Source organism: Hyperolius riggenbachi, chromosome 7 (assembly GCF_040937935.1).
Source record: "Hyperolius riggenbachi isolate aHypRig1 chromosome 7, aHypRig1.pri, whole genome shotgun sequence".
NCBI lineage: Eukaryota > Metazoa > Chordata > Amphibia > Anura > Hyperoliidae > Hyperolius > Hyperolius riggenbachi.
In genome coordinates, this window is record NC_090652.1 from 82,113,799 (window position 1) to 82,140,375 (window position 26,577).

At 41.6% G+C, this 26,577-nt stretch overlaps 1 protein-coding gene across 1 annotated transcript in view; it reads right to left on the bottom strand.

Annotated features, from left to right (window-relative positions):
- Window positions 1–24,166: 24,166 nt before the first annotated feature.
- The window catches only part of LOC137524390 (hydroxyacylglutathione hydrolase-like protein), a 44,287-nt gene continuing 41,876 nt past the window's right edge, over window positions 24,167–26,577 (bottom strand). Inside the window, exon 9 of the mRNA XM_068244165.1 lies at window positions 24,167–25,134. Within this exon, the coding sequence (XP_068100266.1) occupies window positions 24,966–25,134 (169 nt within the window). The 3' untranslated portion in view covers window positions 24,167–24,965. The remainder of the gene's footprint in view (window positions 25,135–26,577) is intronic.

The following is a 26,577-nucleotide window of genomic DNA, read 5'->3' on the forward strand; positions in this document are numbered from 1 at the left end:
ATGCTCATAAGATACATGATACATGATTAGATACATGCCTCTTTCGTGCGATCTGCAAAATTTTTAGCTGGCTTTAAATTGAGATAGAAAGGCAATTTTAACAAAGCAAAAAAAAGTCTGGGGCTGCACTGATTTATATTTATGACAATTTTATATGAATTTTCCTTTAAAGAGACTCCGTAACAAAACTTGCATCCTGTTTTTTATCATCCTACAAGTTCCAAAAGCTATTCTAATGTGTTCTGGCTTACTGCAGCACGTTCTACTATCACCATCTCTGTAATAAATCAACGTATCGCTCTCTTGTCAGACTTGTCAGCCTGTGTCTGGAAGGCTGCCAAGTTCTTCAGTGTTGTGGTTCTGTGATGCATCTCCCCCCTCCAGGCCCCTCTCTGCACACTGCCTGTGTATTATTTAGATTAGGGCAGCTTCTCTCTTATCTTTTACAAGCTGGATAAATCCTCCTCTGAGCTGGCTGGGCTTTCACATACTGATGAATTACATATGGGCAGAGCTGTCTGCACTCTGCAGTAAGAAACAGCCTGACACTTCAGTGGAAGATAGCTGCAGGGGGAAAGAAACACACAAATGATCTCTTGAGATTCAAAAGGATAGCTGTATACAGCCTGCTTGTGTATGAATGTATTTTCTATGTGTGGACATACTGTACATCAACCTACTTCCTGTTTTGGTGGCCATTTTGTTTGTTTATAAACAAACTTTTTAAAACTGTTTTTAACCACTTTTAATGTGGCGAGGAGCGGCGAAATTGTGACAGAGGGTAATAGGAGATGTCCCCTAACGCACTGGTATGTTTACTTTTGTGCAATTTTAACAATACAGATTCTCTTTAAGGCAAAGTTAACAACCTGGATACATCTTTTTTTCCACTGTCTTTTCTGCAGGTGGTGCTAAGTCTGGAGATCTGATCACATTTGCTAAAGGTTCTCCACAAATGGACTTAACCACGCTTACAACCCTGAATCCAGATGAGGTGTCGGTAAGTTTATAGAGCATTTAAAGGGTACCTGAAGTGACTTAATGCGATAAACATGTGTGCACTTAATCCCATTCCTACACAAAACTAGGTTGTTCCTTTTTTTCTTTTTTTGCACCGTAACGTTTAAGAATCAGGGACTGTAAATGACACTTTCTCTGCAGCTGGACTTTATTTAGACTGTAGGGTAACTCTTGACTAAGAAAATGATCTGTTGTATATTCTTAGAGCTTTGTCTGCAGTAACACTGGTCACTGATATGAAATTTAATTTGCAGATGGTAGGTTGGCAAGCACTTACAGCTGGCCTGCCATCTACAGGCTAGCCCAAACAGACTCTGCTCAGCTATTGGAAACTTTTATCAAAACCACTGCAAGGAGAATTGATGCAAAACTCATGCAGAGGTGGAGCTGTTGCTTGGGGGGACCAATAAGAATGCTTGATCTGGGCATCTGCTTAAAGTGGATCTGAGATAACATTTTACTCATTGCATAATTGTGTTCCTTTCATATAGTTTATAGGGCATTCCTCAAGCCAAATACTTTTTTGTTTTGTTTTAATACTCTAATTCCCTATAAACTCAACCAGGGCCGGCCTTAGGTTTCACAGCGCCCTGAGCAGAACCAGATTTTGGTGCCCCCCCCCCCCAATTCATCCTCTTTGCGTGTGAGCGCACCACACACATACACTAATGGGGGGGGGGGGGATCTGCTGCCTAAATACACTAAAAGGGGATCTGCGACTAAGACTAGTAGCCTAAGCCTATACACACTAAAGGGGGGATCTGCCTACAGTAAAGGTTAGATAGGTAGCTGCCCCCAGTATAGATTAGATAGGTAGCTGCCCCCAGTATAGGTTAGATAGGTAGCTGCCCCCAGTATAGGTTAGATAGGTAGCTGCCCCCAGTATAGGTTAGATAGGTAGCTGCCCCCAGTATAGTTTAGATAGGTAGCTGCCCCTAGTATAGATTAGATAGGTAGGTGCCCCCAGTATAGATTAGATAGGTAGCTGCCCCCCCAGTATAGGTTAGATAGGTAGGTGCCCCCAGTATAGATTAGATAGGTAGCTGCCCCCCAGTATAGATTAGATAGGTAGCTGCCCCCCAGTATAGGTTAGATAGGTAGCTGCCCCCCCCCCAGTATAGGTTAGATAGGTAGCTGCCCCCCCAGTATAGGTTAGATAGATAGGTGCCCCCAGTATAGATTAGATAGGTAGGTGCCCCCAGTATATATTAGATAGGTAGCTGCCCCCCAGTATAGATTAGATAGGTAGCTGCCCCCCCAGTATAGGCTAGATAGGTAGGTGCCCCCAGTATAGATTAGATAGGTAGGTGCCCCCAGTATATATTAGATAGGTAGGTGCCCCCAGTATATATTAGATAGGTAGGTGCCCCCAGTATATATTAGATAGGTAGCTGCCCCCCCAGTATAGATTAGATAGGTAGCTGCCCCCCCAGTATAGGCTAGATAGGTAGGTGCCCCCCCAGTATAGGCTAGGTAGGTAGGTAGGTGCCCCCCCTCCCCTCATACTGGAGGGGGAGCCGCGGGGAGGGCAGCCCAACCTCTCCCTCCCTTCCTCTCCGGGCCACCCTCCGTGCTCCCCCTCCGATGTAGACTGCAGCAGAGCCAGTGAGAACAACTCACCTCCCTGGTTCCGATCGCCGGCGCCTCTCACGGTGTATCACTTGCCGCTGGTCTCCTCTTGTACATTGTCACTGATACACAGTAAACTTCCTGCTAAGCAGGAAGTTTAGTGTGCATCGATCAGTGACAATGTACAAGAGGAGACCAGCGGCAAGTGATACACCGTGAGAGGCGCCGGCGATCGGAACCAGGGAGGTGAGTTGTTCTCACTGCTGCAGTCTGCACTCTGCAGGGGGGAGCACGGAGAGCGCCCGGAGAGGAGGGAGGGAGAGGACGGGCTGCTCTCCCCGCGGCTCCCCCCTCCATCATGGTGGCCGCATCATGCCAGCTTCCAAATTAAAAGACATGCGGCCAGGCGGCAGGAGCGCCCCCTGGAAGCCGGCGCCCTGAGCGATCGCACAGGTCGCTCAGGTCAAAGGCCGGCCCTGAACTCAACAAGCCTCGCCCAAAGCTTTTTAGAGTGCCTTGGCACTGTATCAAGGGCTTATGGGAGCTCAGTCTGGGCAGGAGGAGGAGCAGGTTACTAGCCAGAGATTTCAGAGGCAGAGCTGTGTAAACTATGTAAATTTTAGATAAGATATATAGTCAAGTTACTTGTTATAGTTCGTTTTTCATCTCGGATCCACTTAAATGTTTGTAACAGTTCTTCTCCAGTTTTCCTTGTGCTGGTTTTGATAAATGTGTCCTGATGTCTGCAAAAGTTGCATAATATCTTCTAAAACAGACAAAGCTGGATTTTATGTTTTACTCTTTTAGGCCAGCTTTCTTGTGGCTCCGACTCCATGAGCAGCCCCCTTCCATATATAGCATACACCCCCCTTCCCCCGCATGTACAGTTCCCTTCCATATAAAGCAACCACCTTTGTTTAAAGGACAACTGTAGTGAGAACAATATGGAGGCTGACATATTTATTTCCTATTAAACAATGCAGTTGCCTGGCAGCCCTGCGAATTCATTTGGCTGCAGTAGTGCCTGAATCACACATCTGAAACAAGCATGCAGCTAATCTAGTCAGATCTGGAAATAATGTCAGAAACACCTGATCTGCTGCATGCTTGTTTAGGGTCTATGGCTAAAGATATTAGAGGCAGAGGATCAGCAGGACTGCCAGGCTACTGGTATTGCTTAAAAGGGAATAAATATGACAGCCTTCATATCCCTCTCACGTCAGATGTCCTTTAAGGTCTGGCTCCCTTGGGCAGGAGCTCTCCTCTTCCACTCGTTGCTCAGCTTTTGCAACTTCCCTATTCCATTTGCAGTCTCTTATTCCATATGTAGCAACTCCCTCTTCTATGTATAGCCCACCCCTTACGCCCAATCTACACGATATGATTATTTGTACAATTCGATTACGATTCTATTTACGATTCCATTAAATCCAACATGTCCGATCGGGATTCGATTCAATTCAGTTAGATTTGCAATTGCAAAACAATGGCAAATCGAATTGCATCGAATTGAATCCCGATCAGGCATGTCGGATTTAATCGAATCGTAAATAGAATCGTAATCGAATCGTACAAAGAATCGTATCGTGTAGATTGGGCTTTAGGAGGGAGGTGCCCTACACACCATGTCTTACATGGTCTTTGCAGAAATGCAGCTCTGTAACGAGATCTTTCATTCTGATAACATGAGACTGTTTGTGTGGCAGATATTATTCATGTAAGCTCACTAAAATATCATGTCTATTTGTGCCTTAATACTGTCACCATCTAATGCTTTCTTTTTCAATCTAATTATTACTCAGGTTTTAAGTGTACAAAATCTTAAGGACCTTCTGGGAAGTAATGTAGTCGATATTAACACAATCCTCAATACTACTGTAATGAACGCTTGGATGAAAGGGAAGACACAACTGGAGTTCAACAGTCTGGGGCTCAATGTAAAAGCTAATGGAACACAGCCGTATCCAGACGGGTTCTTCTCCATCCCAGGTATCACAACTATAGTGGAATGTGTATCATGTTCACAGTGTGGATATGTTTATATTTTATTTATTCCATGCTGGCTACAAAAAGGACAATCTAATTGCACAATCACTGCGTAATCATTTGTTCATTGAATTAAATGTATCCTGGATGACCCTTGCTTTACATGGTTGTTGGTAAAATTGTAATAATCTTGTAGCATATGTGGCTGACATAAAAGCCTGGACATAGGATAGGTTATATTGTTTATGTCTACAGTAATTGAGGAGGGCTTAGATTCTTAGAACCCCTGATATGATTGTAGACATAACATAAATCAGTCCAGGCTCTGTTAAGTTTCCTATTATGGGCGCTAGTGGCTCTCTTTCAGGCCCCTGACACACCAAATAGCGTTTTGCAGGTTGTTTAATTTCTTGAAAAAACACGCCCATTGACTAACATTAAAATTGCAGTAAACCCGTGATCACTATTTTAAAAAAAAAAAAAACACGATTGCGGCAATTTTTCCGCAATTTTAATGTAAGAAAAATGAAGACGACCCTCAAAATGTTATTTGGTGTCAGGACCCTGGGAGATAGCAAGGGTCCAATACTTCTCACTAAGGGCTAATTCACACTACAAGAGCTTTTTTAAGCTCTAGAGATTTTAAAAGCTCTTGCTAATGCAATGCTATGGGGGTTTTTTACAAAATCACATTGCTCCAGTGTGCCCACACACATAGGATAACATTAGCGAGAACTTTTAAAATCACTAAGTGCTTAGAAAAGATCTTGTAGTGTGAACGAGCCCTACTTGCTCCAAGGGCAATTCAACACATGTGATCCCCTCCCTCGAGTCACACTGGAGTTTACTATAGGTAAAGACCACAATTAAAAGGCCTTAGAAGACAAAACATCCATAAAGTAATGCACTGTTCTTACCTAGGTGTCCTCCTTGGTGGGACTCAAGTGTAAGCCATAATGTTCAATCACATAAAATAAAGGGTAATGCCGCTAAGTGTATTCCATTAGCCCATTAGCAGCCGCAAAGGAATTAGCTTGTTTGAGACAAGCGCACTGCTTTTGACTTCAGTTGGCAGAACTCACTGTGCTGTAAATTCTTGGAATCCTTTGATGTCTCTTTTCTTTCAGAGGATGTAGAAACTGAAAGCAGAAGCCCTCTGTTATTGTCTCACACTGCCCCCTAAAGACAAGTGGCCATAAATACACATTACAGAAGTACTAATTAGTAGCAGGGAAATGTAACAAATAAGAAATAGATAAATGTGCCAAAATAAATTGGCCTGGAGCACTTGCAAGCCTGTAAATAAATGGCTGCTAAAAGGTTAAAGCAAACATATGAGGTTTGCAGACTTAAAATGTCTATACTTACCTTGGGAGAGGGAAGCCTCTGAATCATCAAAAGGCTTCCCCTGTCGTTCTTCTCAAGGCCGTTCAAGCGCTTCTGTGGAAAGAGCCGAGCCCGGTCAGGTCTGGGCTACTGCGCATGTGTGAGCTGTCCACAAGGGCTTGTCGACAGTTATTTGTAGAACACAGCACTGGAGTAGGATAAGGGAAGCATCTGGATTATCAGCATCCTTTGAAAAAAAATCTGCAGTTTAACCTATTTTGGTTCCTGGACGTAGAAACTACGTCCAGGAACCATGCGCGCTACCGCACGCTCCCGCGGCCGATCGCGCGTGTGCACGCGCACTCCCGGCCGCGGATTCGGTAGCCACGGAATCAATGTATCGGGCTATGGTGCCCAATCACTGATTCCTCTCCCCCGCTGAAAAAGCGACAGCTTCTCTTGGAAGCTGTGCCTTTTCTGGCTGTTCTCTCCCCGATGCGTCACTCTAAGCGTGTGTTACGCTTAGAGTGACGTCATGTAAACAAACTCATGGCCGCCATCTTGTGGCCAAAAAGTAATATTACAACTGAAAGTAAAAAAAAATAAAAATTAACACACATTTACATTATAAATCTATTGTTTACCTCCTACCCTCCCAAAACTACCCAAATAAAATGTTTACTATAAAAAAAAAACATTACAATAATAAAAAAAAAACATGTAAATATTTACCTAAGGGTCTAAACTTTTTAAATATCAATGTAAAGATGAAATATTTCTATATTTTTTTTATTTTAAACTTGTTAATAGTGATAGATGCAAAATGGAAAAAATGCACCTTTATTTCCAAATAAAATATTGTCGCCATACATTGTGATAGGGACATAATTTTAACGGTGTAATAACCGGGACATATGGGCAAATACAATACGTGAGTTTTAATTATGGAGGCATGTATTATTTTAAAACTATAATGGCTGAGAACTGAGAAATAATGAATTTTTCCATTTTTTTCTTATTCTTCCTGTTAAAATGCATTTACAGTAAAGTGGCTCTTAGCAAAATGTACCCCTCAAAGAAAGCCTAATTGGTGGCGGAAACAACAAGATATAGATCAGTTCATTGTGATAAGTAGTGATAAAGTTATAGGCTAATGAATGGGAGGTGAACATTTCTCACGTGAAAACGACGGAACACGAATGGGTTAAATAAAATGAACACTCCCATGATCAGTTCCCTTATCCAGTATGTACTGTGCTTTGGAGAATATGCGACTTCTTCCCCTGCACAGTCGGTTTTACCGCAGAAACAAGCATACAGCTAATCTCGTCAGATCTGACAATAATGTCAGAAACAACTGGGCCCCTATGCAATTCACTTTTTCACCTAAATTTTCTCCTGGGTGATATTTTCACACATAGTCAAATAAAATGCCTTTTAAATTCCCAGCAAGCACGACAAATACACAAAATAAATTTGATAGTACTTATCCCCCTAATGTTGTTCATTTTTCAATTACAAAGTGCTGAAAAGTTATTTTAAATAGAAGATGAAAAATTGGGAGAAAAAGTTAATTGCATATGGGCCCTGATCTGCTGCGTGCTTTTTCAGTGTCTATGGCTAGAGGATTAGCAGGATAGCCAGGCACCTGGTACTAGTTAAACGGAAATAAACATGGCAGCCTCCCTATCCCTCTCGCTTCAGTTGTCCTTTAATAAGGCAATGCAGGTTTGCTGAAACACTTTTGATATCCGCAATGGGGATGCTTAGAGATTTTTTGAAATGTCTTCTGAAACTAAACATTACACAATCCATCTCCTCAGTTTTCTCCTAGGTGATATTTTCATAACTAAATGCCTTTTAAGTCACCAGCAAGCCAGAAAATACTCAGAATAATATGGCAGTACTTTTTCATCTACTACTTGGTACTGTTTCAATTGCAGAGTGCTGAAAAGGTATTTTAAACAGAAGAAGAAAAATTATCTCCTAGAAGAAAACTTAAAGGGGAACTGAAGAGAGAGGTATAAGGAGGCTGTCATGTTTATTTCCTTTTAGACAATACCAGTTGCCTGGCAGCCCTGCTGATCCTCTGCCTCTAATACTATTAGCCATAGCCCCGGAACAAGCATGCAGCAGATCAGGTTTTTCAGTGGTTCAGACTTATAAGTCTGATCTGACAAGACTAGCTGCATGCTTGTTTCTGGTTTTAATCAGATACTACTGCAGAGAAATAGACCAGCAGGGCTGCCAGGCAACTGGTATTGATCAAAAGGAAATAAACAAGACAGCCTCCATATACCTCTCTCTTCAGTTCCCCTTTAAGAGGAAAAGTTAATTGGATAAGGGACACTTTTTCTGATTCATCAGACCTTTGATCCAATAATCACGTCAAATTAAACAGTACTGTTATCAAACTAAGGGTCTCATTTGATCATTTTCAATCAATTGTCAATTAAAGTTTGATGAGGAAAGGTAGACACTTTTGCCAATTGCTTGCAGCAGGGAGCAGTCGGTCTGGCATGAGTGATTGACAGCCGCATGGTTTCAAAAAGTGGTTAAAAGTAGCTTGATCGATCTTTACATAAATTTCTGATTAACCAGCTGAGCGGTCTGGACGAGCTCAGCTCGTCCAACACCGCCAGCGGCTGCCGCTCAGGCCCTGCTGGGCCGATTTTGATGAAATAAAAAGCAGCACACGCAGCCGGCACTTTGCCAGCCGCGTGTGCTGCCTGATCGCCGCCGCTCTGCGGCGATTCGCCGCGAGCAGCGGCGAAAGAGGGCCCCCCTAGCCGCCTGAGCCCTGCGCAGCCGGAACAAAAAGTTCCGGCCAGCGCTAAGGGCTGGATCGGAGGCGGCTGACGTCACGACGTCGGCTGACGTCGATGACGTCACTCCGCTCGTCGCTATGGCGACGATATAAGCAAAACAAGGAAGGCCGCTCATTGCGGCCTTCCTTGTTTATTCTGGGCGCCGGAGGCGATCGGAAGATCGCCTCCGGAGCGCCCTCTAGTGGGCTTTCATGCAGCCAACTTTCAGTTGGCTGCATGAAATAGTTTTTTTTTTATTTAAAAAAAACCCTCCCGCAGCCACCCTGGCGATTTAATCAGAACGCCAGGGTGGTTAAGTCTGATTGAATTTGAATGGTGTGTGGAAACAGTCACTGCTTCCTGATTAATTTCCAAGCAGAGTTATTTACCATTTACAAGATCGGGATACCTGTGGTAAACCAAACAGAACTTTAGTGAACGAGGCTCACGATGTCCTGTTACGGTTCACATCACCCACATTTTATGGTTTTAGCTATTAAATCTGAATTATTTGCTGTTTAACTCACTGTTGGTTTATGATGAACAACCACGAAAAAGTATTTACGTTTATTGTGGCCTTCATCAATCATTTTATTCTGAATTTGTTTTTGTTTATTTTTCCCCTTTAGTAATACCAATTTCTGGAGCTCCAGTTTGTCATGGTGGCATCGCTCTGCTCTTGCTTTGCATCTTGACTGCCTTACTTCATATGGACTATCTACCCCTATAACACTCCCAACCTCTTGATTACCTTCCATGCTGCTTATTAAAGAAGAACTCTAAGAAGCACTATTTACCTGCACATTTTCCAGTGTCAATACCCTATCATCGTGGCAGAAAAGCAACAACCTGTTCCGTAAAGGAACTTACGACTCACCATGTATTCATGACTGGAAAATGAAATAGTTTGGAGTCCAGACAACAGTCTATAATTAGAAACATTTAATAAGGAACACAGATGTAATTCCATAAATCCATCAAGTAGGTACAAGGCAATTAAACATGCATGTTAGAATACAAATATTAACACCTATCTGTGGCTACTATACTGCAGCTGACTCAAACCATGGACAAAGCCAAAACATTTTTTTACGATTTGTGTTGGCTGTGTTTTTTTAAAAACATGAGCTGCTGTAGAGGGGGTGAGCTGACTCATAGTTTTTGAGGGTGTTTGCCTTGAAAGGAAATTGAGTAAATTAGTCATGTGTAGTGCTTCCAAAGACTCCATATTTAAAAAAAAATGCCTAGCTTTTTCTCTTAGAGTAATTCTGTAAAGTGATCATGGAAGGATTTGGGATCAACAGTATTTAATTGCAGTTCATTTGGGACACATTTACAAATGGTGGCTATAGGTGACTGAGCGGCAGCCACAAAAGCGGATTTCTTCCATCGTAGCCATGCTGTTGGCTGAGACTATGCAGGTCTATGAAGGTACACAGCTTGGTATGAATGAATTCACAGAAAATATTCCCAATGCCAGTTATTACATTTCACGTATCCGCCACTCAGACAATAGAATATACATGTGATATTTAGTTCCTGTTGACTCAATTGAAGTATTGAAGGACAAAATAACAATACAAAACTGCCCTGCCTTGTTATTGGTAGAGTTGTTTGAACATCCATTATCAAAACATGAGAAAAGCGTCTTCATGGACCCAAAAAATATTGTTACAGGACTAATACAGCTATTTTTTTCTCAGCAAATTACAAAAATGTAAAGATAACAACAGGTACTGCTCTAAAGTTTCATCATCAACCCAATATACCATCATCCAATATAATGTTTAACAGTTTCTTATCATCTAATATAATGCTAAAGTCCACCCCATGAGGAAGTTTGATGCTATATTTTTCTTATGTTAGGAACCCATGATATATTGCGAATGATTGGGTTTTCTATAGCATCACTGCTTGTTTAATTGATAAGGTTTGTAGGAAGGAAAGCATCTTGTGCGAGAGTAAACAAACCCCATGCAGGTCTCCTTATCAACAATCAAGTCCTGTCACTAAGGAGCTAACGTACCATTACTTGTATTTCCTTGCAATACTAGAACCTCTATCTACTTACAAATGCCTGTCAATCAGCTGATCAGGTGTAACTGCACACAAATCCATTTTTGATACACGTCCATTTATGATTAATGATTTGCTGATTACAAATAAACATTTTAAACAACCAGATTTAAAATACTTAAGTCTACCAATAGAGTATTATACCATGTTAGCCATCAGTAAAAGCAGGAAGTTTTAATCAGGATGATACCATTTATTGGCTGACTCAAAAAGAATAAGAGTAAGCTTTTGGCTGTGCAGCCTTCGTCAGACTCAATTCTGTTTGCTTACAAGCTGTTTGAACAGAGACATCTATATACAAGTAACATCAAAAGGGGATACATAGACATCTTAATAACATGTATTTATGCCTGCAAAAAAAATCTATGTATCCCCTTTTGATGTTGCATGTATATAACTGTCTGTTCCAACAGCTTATAAGCAAACAGGATTGTGTCTGACAAAGGCTGTACAGCCGAAAGCTCGCTTACTCTTATTCTTTTAAGTTAGCCAATAAATGCTATCATCCGGATTCAAAACTTCTTGCTAAGTCTACCAAATAGTACAAAAATGAACAAACGATAATTAGAATAAATAATAATAATAGAATCACTATACATTTCCATTACGTTAGGTACAGCAAACTTTCCATTGGCCTTATTTACTAAGGCATTTCCAATGACTCGTGTTTTGTTAGTATGGTCTTAAAAATAAGTCTTGATTGTGATTGATCAGGAAATCCCGCTAGCTGTACGCTCAGTTTCACCAGTGAAGCCCTCCTATCAGTGTCCCAAATTCTAGCTGTCTTTAGCAGGTAATACACCTATCTTTCTATATATATATATATATATATATGTACATGTATTATCTTTGAAAATGTTGACAAACAAATGATTGGAAATTATTTTTGTAAGAGTTTTAACTTGGTTGAGAAAGTCTCAAATATATTCCTAAATTAATAAACGCATATTTTCATTAAGTCTGTCTGTGTCCTTCTTTAATTGTATATCATTGTTGATGCGATCTGATGGGAGTAATAACTACATAAGACACAGCAATGGCAGTGTCTGGGCCTGATCCAATCCCATTTTTCTCCTAAGTTTTTTTCCTAGGTGTTAATTCACACCTTGTCAGTAATTGCCTTTTTAAGCCACCAGCAAGCAAGAAAATACTCAGTATAATTCTAACGGTACTTTTTTGCCTGCTCTTTGATACTTTTTCGATTACAGAATGCCAAAATTATTTTAAACAGAAGATGAAAAATTATCTCTTTGGAGAACACTCAGGAGAAAAAGTGATTTGGATCAGGGCCGTTGGCCCTTATTCAATTCACTTTTATACCTAAATATTCTCCTAGGAAATCATTTTTCATCTTCTGTTTATAATAACCTTTCAGCACTCTGCAATTGAATAACTATCAAAAAGTAGGTGAAAAAGTACCATCAAAATTCTACAAGTGGTCTCCTACTTACAAACATGTTCCATTCTTGGAGATAGTAAGTTGAATTTGTTTATAGGTTGAGTCTTATGTTAAACATGGTGAAACGTTTATAAACTGTCTACTTTCGGGGAACTCTGGATTTAGAGATATATAGTACAAACAGTGTTTTTTAGTTATTTTGAATGTGCTTTTAACTACTTATAGCAATTTATACAATACTGTAACATTTTTACCTAAGAGGTGGGAAGGCTCTGGGTCCTATACAGGATCTTCTCAAAAAATTAGCATATTGTGATAAAGTTCATTATTTTATGTAATGTACTGATAAACATTAGACTTTCATATATTTTAGATTCAAATACACACAACTGAAGTAGTTTAAGCATTTTATTGTTTTAATATTGATGATTTTGGCATACAGCTCATGAAAACCCAAATTTCCTATCTCCAAAAATTAGCATATTTCACCCGACCAATAAAAGAAAAGTGTTTTTAAAACAAATAAAGTCAACCTTCATATAACTATATTCAGTTATGCACTCAATACTTGGTCGAGAATCCTTTTGCAGAAATGACTGCTTCAATGCGGCGTGGCATGGAGGCAATCAGCCTGTGGCACTGCTCAGGTGTTATGGAGGCCCAGGATGCTTCGATAGCAGCCTTAAGCTCATCCAGAGTGTTGGGTCTTGCGTCTCTCAACTTTCTCTTCACAATATCCCACAGATTCTCTTTGGGGTTCAGGTCAGGAGAGTTGGCAGGCCAATTGAGCACAGAAATACCATGGTCAGTAAACCAGTTACCAGTGGTTTTGGCACTGTGAGCAGGTGCCAGGTCGTGCTGAAAAATGAAATCTTCATCTCCATAAAGCTTTTCAGCAGATGGAAGTATGAACCCACTTTTGAACCAGAAAAAGCGGCAGAAGCACCTGACCTGGGCTACAGAGAAGCAGCACTGGACTGTTGCTCAGTGGTCCAAAGTACTTTTTTCGGATGAAAGCAACTTTTACATGTCATTTGGAAATCAAGGTGCCCTAGTCTGGAGGAAGACTGGGGAGAGGGAAATGCCAAAATGCCTGAAGTCCAGTGTCAAGTAATCACAGTCAGTGATGGTCTGGGGTGCCATGTCAGCTGCTGGTGTTGGTCCTCTGTGTTTTATCAAGGGCAGGGTCAATGCAGCTAGCTATCAGGAGATTTTGGAGCACTTCATGCTTTCATCTGCTGAAAAGCTTTGTGGTGATGAAGATTTCATTTTTCATTACGACCTGGCACCTGCTCACAGTGCCAAAATCACTGGTAAATGGTTTACTGACCATGGTATTACTGTGCTCAATTGGCCTGCCAACTCCTGACCTGAACCCCATAGAGAATCTGTGGGATATTGTGAAAAGAAAGTTGAGAGATGCAAGACCCAACACTCTGGATGAGCTTAAGGCCGCTATCGAAGCATCCTAGGCCTCCATAACACCTGAGCAGTGCCACAGGCTGATTGCCTCCATGCCATGCCGCATTGAAGCAGTCATTTCTGCAAAAGGATTCCCGACCAAGTATTGAGTGCATAACTGAACATAATTATTTGAAGGTTGACTTTTTTTGTTTTAAAAACACTTTTCTTTTATTGGTCGGATGAAATATGCTAATTTTTTGAGATAGGAAATTTGGGTTTTCATGAGCTGTATGCCAAAATCATCAATATTAAAACAATAAAAGGCTTGAACTACTTCAGTTGTGTGTATTTGAATCTAAAATATATGCAAATCTAATGTTTATCAGTACATTACAGAAAATAATGAACTTTATCACAATATGCAAATTTATTGAGAAGATCCTGTAGAGCCTTCCTGGTCCTCGCATTCTCCCACATTAGCAGTCTCTGGCCTATCAGTCAGAGACTGCTCACTTCCACTTCGGGTAGGCTTTGGAAGTCTTCAGGAGCACTCGGCTCCCGAAGACTTCCAAAGTCTCCCACGGCGGGAGATTTGAGCGGAGGAGCCTACGGGACAACAAGCAGAGGAGGAGAGGAATGGGAATGCTCTATAGGAGCCAGAGCCTTCACCCTCCTTAGGTATCTGATTTTTATTTTAAATATCGCTCCAGATTCACTTTAAAGGGGCACTATGGCGAAAAATTGTAAAATTTAAAATATGTACAAACATAAACAGATAAGAAGTACGTTTTTTCCTGAGTAAAATAAACCATAAATTACTTTTCTCCTATAATGCTGTCACTTACTGTAGGTAGTAGAAATGTTTTGTTACAGTAGGAAGTGACATGTTTTGGACTAGTTCATCTCCTCATAGGGGATTCTCAGCAAGACTTTCATTCTTTATAAATATATTCCCTAAAAAGGATTAAAACAAAGATGCTGGCCAGCTTCCCTGCTCGCTACACAGTTTTTTGGCAGTTGGACAGAGCAACTGCTATTCACTAAGTGATTTTGAAAATAAATTCCTGAGAATCCCCTATGAAGAGATGAACTAGTCCAAAACCTGTCGCTTCTGTCAGATTTCTACTACCTACTGTAAGTGACAGCATTATAGGAGAAAAGTAATTTATGGCTCATTTTACTCTGGAAAAAATGTACTTCTTATTTGTATATGTTTGCACATATTTTAAATATTACCTTTTTTTGCCACAGTGCCCCTTTAAGAACACAAATCTTATATATATATATATATATATATATATATATATATATATATATATATATATATATATATATCCATATGTATGTATGTGTGTATGTACGTATGTACGTACCGCAATCACTTGAAAATGCCTTGACCGATTTCAACAAAAACTTGATATACAAATCTCTTACTACCTGAGATGATATATTCTTGGGGTCTCGCACCCTCCCTGCACACATGGGCGGAGCACCAAACGGCCAATCAGATTTCATCCATTCATGTCAATGGAAAAAATGGAAAAGGCTACCATTCTGTAATCAAGCCAGAGTCCCCACACTTGGCACAGTTGACCGAGGTAACAAATTCAGAAAAAGTGGGCAGAGCATAAAACAGCCAATCAAATTTCAGCCATTCATTTTAAATGGAAAACTGTAAACTGCAGCCATTCTGAAACTGTTAATGGCAGAGGCTTAAAACTTGTCACAGTTAGTCACTGGGTGACTGGGATTAATATTCAGGAAAGTGGGTGGAGCCTACAACAGCCATCAGAATTCACCTATTGATTCAAGCGGAATATTTACATTGCTACCATTCTTACACTGTTAATGGCAGAGGCATCAAACCTGATAGTCAGTCAGTCAGTCATTGGGTGACTGGGGTCCAAATTCACTAAAGGGGTGGAGCCGCAAACAGCCAGTCAGATTTGTTAGATTGATTTCAGCCATTCTGTTATTGGCAGGGTTCTCAAACTTAACACATTTGGTCACTGGATGACTGGGATTAATATTCAGGTAAGTGAGTGGAGCCTACAACAGCCAATACAAATTCACCTATTGATTTTCATGGGACTATTTACATTGCTGCCATTCTTACACTCTTCATGGCAGAGGCTTCAAACCTGCTACAGTCAGTCATTAAGCAACTGGGGTTCAAATTCACTAAAGGGATGGAGCCACAAACAGCCAATCAGATTTCTTTGCTGGATAAACTGCTTCCATTCACACATTTTTGATGCCAGGAACCCAAAAGCTCACAAACTTGGTCATTGAGTGACTGTGTGTCAATGTTACAAAAAGAGGGTGGAGTCAAAAACAAATTTCCCTTGAAAAATGTAAACTGCAGCCCTTCTTCGCTGTTAATGGCAGGGTTCTCATACGCTGCACAGTTGGTTACTGGGTGACTAGGATTAATATTCAGAAAAGTGAGTGGAGCCTAAAAAAGCCAATCAAAATTTGCCTGTTGATTTTCAAGGGCAATATTTAAATTGTTGCCATTCTTGCACTGTTAATGGCACAAGCCTCAAATCTGGTACAGTTGGTTGTTGGGTCACTGGGGTTCAAATTCAGAAAAGGGGCGGAGCCACAAACAGCCAATCATATTTTTTTAATTTCACTGGGAAAATACAAATTATTGATGCCATTGCCAAAGACCCCAAAGCTCACAAAGGTGGTCATTAAAGGGAACCTGAAGCGAGAAAAATTATTTAAAATAAACACATGACGCAGCTGCAAATGAATATTACATACTAACCTCACCTTCAGTTCCTCTCAGAAGCTCACCAATTTCTTCTTACAGTGATCCCTTCCAGTTCTGACAATATTTTGGCAGAACTGAAATATACCAGTTGCTGTTATATTTCAGCAGCTGTCAGTTACAACTGAATGTGCAAGGTAATGTCCATGTTTCCCCATGGCTCAAGTGGGGAAATTACAGTTTAACAGTGTGCTGACCAGGAAGCTGTTATGGGGTAATGGCCATTTTTAAAATGGAGAAGGGAGAAATCCATTGATCACAGTGGAGAAACAGGACGCAGGAGAGGAGAAAGTGATCAAGAAGCAGACTACATGGGAGGTAAGTATGACCTGGGTATGGTTATTTTGACTTTCTTATTTTCAGTTCAGGTTCTCTTTAAGTGTTTGTGTGTAAGGGCCCATTTACACTACACGCAGTGCAATGTGGCTACATAGCCACATTGCACCGCAGCCAAACTGAAACCAAAGCACGGCAATGGAACAGTTTCCATTGCGTACTTGTTTTCCATAGCGGTGCAGAGCCATCAGAGAATCTGCAGCATGCTACAGATTCTCGCCCGCACGCACGCCCGCACCCACACCCATCTCCTCCGTTCGGGGATGTGGAAGTGATGCGAATAGGAGCCGAAGTGATGCGTAGCTGCATCGCATCCCTTCGGCTCCCATTCCAAAATGGAAATGGGCCCTAAGGCCTCTTTCACACCAAGACGTTGCGTTTTAGGGGACGTTAAGGTCGCACAACGTGCCCCTAACGTAACGCATGGTGGTGTTGAAGTTGGACATCAGATTGAGCCGCGTTATGCAGCTCTTGGTGCGCTGTTGTTGTTCTATCTATACTGCTAAAACAGCGCTCCAGGATAGTGATGGGAAGTCCGGATCTTTTCAAGGATTCAGATGATTCGAATCGGATCATTGAAAAGATCCGGATCTTTGAACAGAAACATTTGAATCATTTTACTAGGGAAGCAGACTGGGGGTGAAATGACTAGCAGGACACTAGTTTCCCTGCACTGTACATTCTGTATGTTCTTGTTTCTTCCAGACAGACATCCACTGTGAACCGAATCATTCATTGTGATGATCCAGATGATTCGACTCACACAAAAGATCTGGATCAAATGAACGATTCATTCATGATCCGGACAACACTAGGAGTCCAGGTTACGTCACCACAGTGCAGTGAATATTAATTAGCCATGTGGCTAGTCACTGAGCATGTGCAAGCAGTCTAACGAAGCTAAAGCCCAGTATAACACACAGCATGCTGCACTTTCATTCGACGTGTAGCGTTACAATGTAACGCAACGTGGGCACTGTGAACAGCACATTGATTTTTCATTGCTGTGAGTTGGGCTGCGTTACAGGCTGCTGTAACGTGGGACTTTAACGTCCCACTGTGAAAGCAGCCTTAGGGTTAGAAAAAGTGGGCAGAGCCAACAGCAGCGTAATACATACCCAGGCAATGCCGGGTCATCAGCTAGTATGTAATAAAAAAAAGTATTGCATATTTTTACATGAAGACAACTTTGTATCTCTGAAACATTGTAAGTCAAGTCATTTGTGAGTAGGGGAATGCCTGTATTTTCTTGCTTGCTGGTGGCTTATAAAGCTTTTTATTGATAAGGGGTGAAAATATAATCTAGGAGAAAACATTGGAGAAGAAGTCAGTTGAATAGGGGCCAATGACCCCTATCCCATTATCTCTTCTCCTCCTGAGGTTTTTTTTTTCTCTTTCAGATTCATTTTTCAACTGATATAAAAAATAACGTTTCAGAACCTGACAACTGAACAAGTACTAAAAAAGTTGGTAAAAGGTATTAGACTTATTTTGGGTAATTTCTAACTTGATTCGAGCCTTAAAGGTATTTTATTGGTGAAGCTTTATGATATCTCCTTGGAGAAAAGCAAATAGGAATGAGCCAATATCCTAAATCTATAGCCTCATTCTAAAAATGTACTCAAACTATATTAAACCAGTCTCATTCTACTTGCTACTGTTGACATTTTCACAAACACTTTTACTGCACTGTGTACACCTGGAGTCAGAAACCTATAGATTGTGGTCATGTGATAGGTAGATTGTGCCTACCCTCCATCCCGCTAACCGCTCACTCATCTGCAGAGCAGCATGGGGAAAAGGCTGAGAAGTGTACTCACCTGTCTGCTGCAATCCTCTTCTCCTGATTGAGTGCCTGGGCCACCTCTTCCTGGCTCCCTCTAGTGGTATCCCTCTGTAGCTGCTGTGTGATCGCATACATGGGAAGACACATGCTGGTTTCAGTAGGAGCCAAAGGCCCAGGTACTTGATCAGGAGAGAGGAATCATAACAGGTAAGTATCTATTAGTTACTTACCCACATACTCTGCAGATGGGGTGGGGGAGCACATAAGGCACTATCAGAGGCACTGTAAACAAAGAGAATTATGGGGCAACATAACACAAGGGGAGCTGTAACAGGCAACATATACAAGAGTACAATCAGGGGGGCTGTATTATGCAAGGCACTATCAAGGGACAATAATATAATGTAGTATGAAACTCAATATTTCAGCTCTGCTCTAAAAGATCGAACACAGCATAAACACTTAAAGGGGAAAAATGTTTGAATTGCTAACTGATAACATTGCCCTTTTGGCACAAAATTATTAGATTGTCTTGTTATACTATTTACAGAACAAACATAGAAGAGAAGCTTTCCCTTTTATCCAGGAGGGAGCCAAGCTTCTCTGCTTTGTTTGATCTGCAAATAGTACACTCAAGACAATCTGATGATTTTGTACAGGCAAAATCATCTTTGGCTTCTGAGTGAAGTGGAACTTTGAGTTATTAACCCTTCCAGATACTTTATACCAGTCATTATTTTTCTACTTCCTTTTTTTTGCAGAGTATGAGGAGATGTAATTTTGAGTTTCTTACCAATATAACTTAATACTCCCTGAAAACACACCCCTTTCCAGACCACTCCCACAGAACAGGTTTTCATGGCAGGACCATGAACATTGAAAGCATGTATTTCAGATAATAAAACATATCTGGATTTACAGTGTGAATGTGAGAAACAGATCTGACACTCTCATAGGTTAATATAAAGTGAAAGCTGCTCCATTTATCCAAAATGTTCCCATGTTGTTCCTGCAGTTACAGAGAACCTAACAACTCCCACTGTGAATCTAGCCTAAACGTGAAATTCCATAAAAGATTCCATGGTCCACCAAACATGTAATTTACCTGTAACCAGGCTAAGTATAGATGTCAAGTGACCGGCATGAAGTACGCATCCTGTATCTTCGGATTACCGGCATTCATTCTGCAGTATGTGTGTGTTGGGGGGGATAAGGATGTATTGCGAGCACAAAACGTACTAATGCTTTGTGCATGCATGAATGATCAATTATCCATTGCCGTTCCCTATGGCCCAATTATGTGCACACAGCATCAGTGAATTCCACGCTCCCAATACACCCTCCCTGCCCTTTTTATGCTGGATATTTAGAGGATGCGTGCTCAAACGAGCCTGGCAGGATATCTATACTCACCTTGGCACAGAAGACTGACTGTACTATTGCCAAGGAGGGGCATGGCACAGCAACATTTTTACAGTGAAACTGATTTAATGGGCAGACACTTTAACATTTCACTTCTTGTGATATATAAATGTGAACTGAGAAGATAGCTTCTTTCTTCAAACATTATTTCAGCTTTCTTCCCTTTATCTGCAAAGACAGACACAACCATTCCAAAGGGTTTCTAGCTGCAAAAAGGCAGACGGGTGTGTCAGACTTTGCTGATTACTCCGGGTGTGACAGAAGCATTGCAAAACATCCTGCTCTGTGTAGCTAATTAGACATGCAGGAAGGTAGAAGTTACTGGGCAGTCCATACTTTCTGAAGGCACCAAATATGTACCGACTGGCTGCATGGTTAACAAAAAAGAATAAACATGTTATTCAAGTTTCTGGGAGGTTTTAGAATTTCAAAGCTCTCTGCGAATTAAAATGGAAAGAACATCTTTATTAAGATTAAACTACAAAATAAAATGTGTGTAGCATCAATATGTGTCATAGCATATTTTATTACAGAGGTGGAAACCTGAATGCACCATTGCTGAGTTAATTCTAAACATATTGGCCTGAATTCTGGTAGGCTTATCAAACAAATTACCTCATGTGAGGTAATTTACCTTATGAGGTAATAATATTTAGCAATTCTGGTAGGTTTTAGTCATGTTTTACCTCATGAGGTAAATCATGAGGTGATTTGCATTAATTTTACCAAAAATAGCTATTCTCATGGAAATTAGGTGGCATGTTAGCACGTAATTTACCAAGCAGTTTAAGACCTGCCTGTACCTGGAGGTAAAGTCAGTTAGTATGCATTTTGCAGTTTATAGTGGAGTTCCTATTGCTGTTTTAGTGTCTTTCATATTCAGGCTGTGTAATAGAGAAGAATGGTAAAAATAAAACTCCAAATATGAACTGGATTTTTTTTATAAGGGATGCCTATAAATATACTTTTCATAGGTTGCTATATAATCAAATGCACCTTCCCCCTCAAAAAACATCTTCCAGACTATCCTAACTTATGGAAGACAATTAAAGACTACTATTATTTATTTACTGCATGCCTACCGCTGAAATACCTCACGGTTTACCTCACTTTATGCATTTATCTCATGTTTTTGCCTCATGTTCGGAAATGGGGAAAAATCTTTCAGAATTGCTAAAAGAAGAGCAAAATACCTCATGAGGTATTTACCTACAAAAAAATATTTACCTCACATAGCTACCAGAATTGAGGCCATTATATTTGCCTGGCTGCTGATTTGCTTCTTCTAATACCCCTTGAATCATTGCCCTAGAACAAGCATGTGGGACAGTGACTCCACTCTGCTCCATTGGCTGCTAACCTATACCATGTGTGTGCCTCAGACAAGACTGAAGCTTTAAAGGGGAACTGAAGTAAGAGGTATATGGAGGCTGCCATATGTATTTCCTTTTAATCAATACCAGTTGCCTGGCAGCCCTGCTGGTCTATTTCTCTGCAGTAGTATCTGAATAACACCAGAAACAAGCATGCAGCTAATCTTGTCAGATCTGACTTTAAAGTCTGAAACACCTGATCTGCTGCATGCTTGTTCAGGGGCTATGGCTAATAGTATTAGAGGCAGAGGATCAGCAGGGCTGCCAGGCAACTGGTATTGATTAAAAGGAAATAAATATGGCAGTCTCCGTATACCTCTTACTTCAGTTCTCCTTTAAGACCAGCTCAACAGCCAGGTAAAACAACATTTTAAAAATGTGATGGCAATATAGCAGCCTCCAGATATCAGTCACTTCCTTTACTTTTCCCTTTAAAGGACACCTGAAGTTAGTGGCCTATGGAGGCTGGCATATTTACTTCCTTTAAACAATACAGTTGCCTGACATCCTACTGATCTCTTTGGCATCAGTAGTATCTGCATCACACACCTAAAACAAGCTTGCAGTCAAATTTCAGTCAGAGCACCTCATTTGCATGCTTTTTCAGGATCAATGACTTAGGCCGCTTTCAGAGTGCGACGTTAAAGTCGCACGTTAGAAAATGTTTCAGCGCAGACTAACGCACAGCAATACTAAGTCTGTGCGACATTCCCAGTGCACATGTTGTGTTTGTGTGTAACGTGTGGCGTTATTAGAGAGTGCTGCATGCTGTGCGTTAGACACGTTATTAGCTGCGTTGGACTGTTTGCACATGCTCAGTAATGATTTGGAAGCATACTTTTTATTGCCTGTATGCCTACTGTATGCAATGATAACGGGGCATTAAATTGCATTGTGACTTTTTTGGGGCGTTACGTTGTAATTTGCGTTGCAACTTTAACGTCGCATCAAAACGCAATGTCCTACTGTGAAAGAGGCCTCAAAGGGACAGAACATGCGTTTCTATTTTGCTCTAGTTGTTGGATTAATTGAAAGTGGGTGGGGACGCAGACTTGCTTAACCCATATGTCTACCTTCAGCATTGTTTTGCTACCAATAATAAGCTGAAGGTGTGGATCAATCAAACATGACTTTATGACTAATATGGATGATAAATGAGACACAAATAATTTCTCCTTGCTTTCAAATTTCATTGACCTAGGACCAATAAAAATTTCCAGGAAGTTATTCTGATTGGTCCAATTTCTAGCTGCATATAATTTACATAAAATTTGAATGCAAGGTGTAGTTATTTGCATCTCATTAATCATCCTCAATGACTAATACATTTATAAAGAAGATACAACCTACTGACTTATCACCAGTCTACACTCATCTCTTTGCTCTGACAGCAGTACTAATTAAAGTAAAATCAGGAAAATTAATTCTATCTACACATAATAAGGGTGTTTGCACAAGTAAGGGGGAAGATGCTTATTCCTGAGTGAAGATGGAGGTTCGGCTTATGTGTGGGTCCCCCCATGCAGAGTAAGCACTGGAAGCATGTATGACACATGCCTGTAATTACAATCCCACAGCTCCGACAGCAGTCCTCGGGCCTCTCTTGTAACTCTCCATGAGAGATGTAAGAGCCATCATGTGACCACAGTGACAGCCTCGGGCCGCCAATGAGGCGGGTTTCTTAGGCGGTAGAAGTGGGGGGGGGGGGGTGGCGCCCGCCTGCCGCCGAACTGGAGAGGGTAGCAGACAGGAGGGGGGGCAACAGGCACAGCTCGGTCCCCCCTCCCGCTATTAACGCAGTGTACAATTATCCGGCAGCCGGCGGGGAAGCGATGACTCACCTCCTTCCGTGTTCCAGTGTGCGTTCCATCTCCTGTCACTTCCTGCAATGCCGCCCATTGTGCTGTACAGTGGGCAGCATTGCAGGAAGTGACGAGTGGTGGACCGCAGTGCTGGAACGTCAAGGAGGCGAGTCATCGTTTCCCCACCCGCTGCCTACTTATACACTGCTGTAATAGCTGAAGAGGGAGAGCGGACGAGGGACCCAAGTGAGGGAGGGGGGGTCCAACCTCCTTCCCCACCACTGTGTCCACTGCCCCCCTTCCTGCCTGCTACCCCCACCAGGCTACCTATACTGGGGGCAATTATACTACTTATTGGGGGGGGGGGCGGAGGCATGTTCACAAATTTGCCTCAGGTGACAAAAAGTCTAGAACTAGTGCGGCCAGTGAAGCCCCAGAGATCTTGCGGGGAATTTGATGCTGCTGAAGCTGGCAACGATTAGGTATAGTCAATGGGATGCAAATCAATCCGATGTTGATGCAGGATTATGGAAATTTGTGCAGCTAGAAAGAAAAACAGACAAACCAACCCAATTCCCACTTGGCAGGATTTAGCTGGTCCGTTCTCAAGCTGTAAAAATGTACATTGAAAATTTGCATAATCCTATCCCATAGAGCCATATCAATACCTGCCATGCACTGATGAGGACCACAATGCCTGAGACAGGCCGTCTGCATGTTGGGTTGTTGTGGCTCTGTAAAATGTATGCGCTATAGGCTTGCAATACAGTTCTGGGCACCAAACTATAGGATACTAACATACTAGAACAGGTACAATGATGAGGGGTGGAGCCGCCCAAAATATGATTGTCAGATTGTATGTAAATAATAGAAAACAATAAAGACTAGAAAAATGAGGTATAGTCTTATTTTCTATTATTTATATACAATCTAACAATCATATTTTGGACGCCTCCAGCCCTCATCATTGCTTACCACACTTACTCTGAAGGTAGTCTTCCCACTGGTGTGGTGCTATCCACAGCCACTAAGGATCCTAGGAGAGCGACCATCCAGTTCCGGCAGGACCTGAGATACTGAGTGGGGACGTTTTTCCCCTTAGGCAACACACGGTGGTTGCAGGTTCTGCAACACCTTTGCGAGTATAACTACTCTTTTTCTATTTGAACTATTCTCGTATCCAATGATATTGCACCATTTGGCACCTGGTCTTATCTGGTCACACAGGCTACCGTAGTTCCCCCACAGTGACCACTACTATCTCTAGAAGAGGTACAAAGACAGGCAACTAAATTAATTAAGGGGATGGAAGGTCTCACCAAGAAAGGTTGGACAAACTGGGTTTATTTAGACTGGAAAAGAGATGGCTTACGCGTGACCTGATTAAGGTGTATAGCTACACAGGGCAATATGAAAGCTTGGCAGATAAGCTTTTATCCCTAGGCTTGTACAAAGGACTAGGGAACATGATCTGCGTATGGAGGAAAAAGGTTTTGCCATCGTCATTGTGAAAAATCATGGACAGCAGTAAGCAGATCAGAAGGGGTTTTAGAAACAGGCACACAGGCGATGTAACCAGAATTTCAGGGTCAACAAAACTTTTTTTTTTAATGTATTTATTTTTTTGGGGCTAGTAAACTTGTGCAATGATAGGATGGGGAAAAGGGGTCAGAAGTGCGTACAACCTTGAAAATCGTCCATGTACTTTATTGGCAATAGCACCTTTGTGATCTATCTGCAAAGCATACACTATCCAGACTGGCTGAAGGTGTCCTCTAAGCTTATCCTACATGATTATTTGGAATTCCCTGAAGCATAAAAGAAACAGTTCTGAGAGCTTCCACTTTCGCAAGCAGTGGAGCTGACTCCTCCTCTTCAGTGTCCTATTCCTGCGATGGCTGTGATTGGCTGAGAAGACTGAGCTGATAGGCAAGCAGCGCTGGGATTGGCAGTCGGTCTTTAGGCTTTTTAAAAGTGTCCTTCTCTTTCCGTAAAACTTGCATCACTTCCACTGGATCCGTCTTCCCAGTGAATTTCTGCACAGATTCCTCCCTGAACCAACAAAACGTATATACAGGGGTATATGGCTGTATAATACAGTTATTTTCTACACAAAATAATCCATTGAGAATCTCATCGGTGCCCGATATTTTTCATTTACAGCAACAAGAGCAGTAATTTGGGTTTGCTGTGAGGATAGGGGGGCTAGGTATTGTGGGGGTGTGATTAAAGGGAACCAGAGATGAACGTTTCATACAATATAAACACATCAGTCGATAGCTTGTAAAGAATAAATGCTCTACCTGATAATTTCGCTGCTCTGGTGTGCCTTTTTGAGTGTTTTTTTTAATCCGTTATTGTTTCAGGAAAAATCCAATATGGCCGCCGGCTCATACCCATTCTGCTTCCAGGTTATGAGCTGTTCTGGATGTGCTGGATAGGCTCTATGAGACTATACAGACAAGAAGGGCTGCTGTGCAGCCTTTCATTATTCTGGTATGCTGTGCAACTGCCTGTAGGAAATGCCTCTCTTAATGATTCCAGGTCAAACCTAGACTGAATGCTCAGTCGGGGATTCTTATCAGAGCTGATAGCAGGCAGATTTAGCAGAGAAGAATTAAACTAAAAGCAGGGTAAGTGTTCCCACTGATAAATGTAATAAAATACAAGAGGGTGCTTCATCTCTGGTTCTCTTTAAGGTTAGGCATCATTGAGGGATTGGTTAGCGTGCATGGCACGTCAGCACAGGGCCCTTTGGTGCAGACTATAGCATTACTGCTATAGCCGCACCAACTTTGGGTGCGCCAAAAAGCCCTGCCTCGATTGGTTAGGTTTAGCGATAATATAATATCAGTAAAATTACCACTGTAGCATTTACCACTATACCACAGTAGAATATCGGTAAGTTTATGGATTTTTACTAGCTGCTATTTCCAGCACCTTAAATTTCCTGGTGCCCATTTCGCATGTACGCAGTGGTAAATGCCAAAGACAGCGCCTCCTGTAACTTCAAGTCCTTTATTTCCCCACAGTATCTAAAGCTGAACTCATACTGCAGAAGATATATACTAGGAACAGACGGCTCTTCACTTCCCTCTGACTACAGAGAGTTGTGGGGCATGCTCTATGCCTGCTGGCTGCTTCAATGTAGAATAAGACTGCAGTTACAGAGATGGCCTCAGTGAGGCGCTGCAGCTTCCCATATGTTTACAGTCACATTCGACTATTCTCTCCTTCTGAATTAATATTAAGGACAAGGTTGGATTTATACCTCCCCCCAGGCTAAGTTGGCTCTACACTTTTGTGTGCAGCATCACCCCTCCCATTCCACGTGTAGCCCCCTCTTCCATGAGTAACCTCTACATACTGCGGCCCCTTTCTTTCATGTACAGGCCTTGGGCATTAGCTTCCCTTTTTCAGGTGTTGCACCCTATTTGCAGCCTTTGATATGTAGCCAGCCCTATTTCATGTTCAGGTGCCCCTTGAGTTGCAACC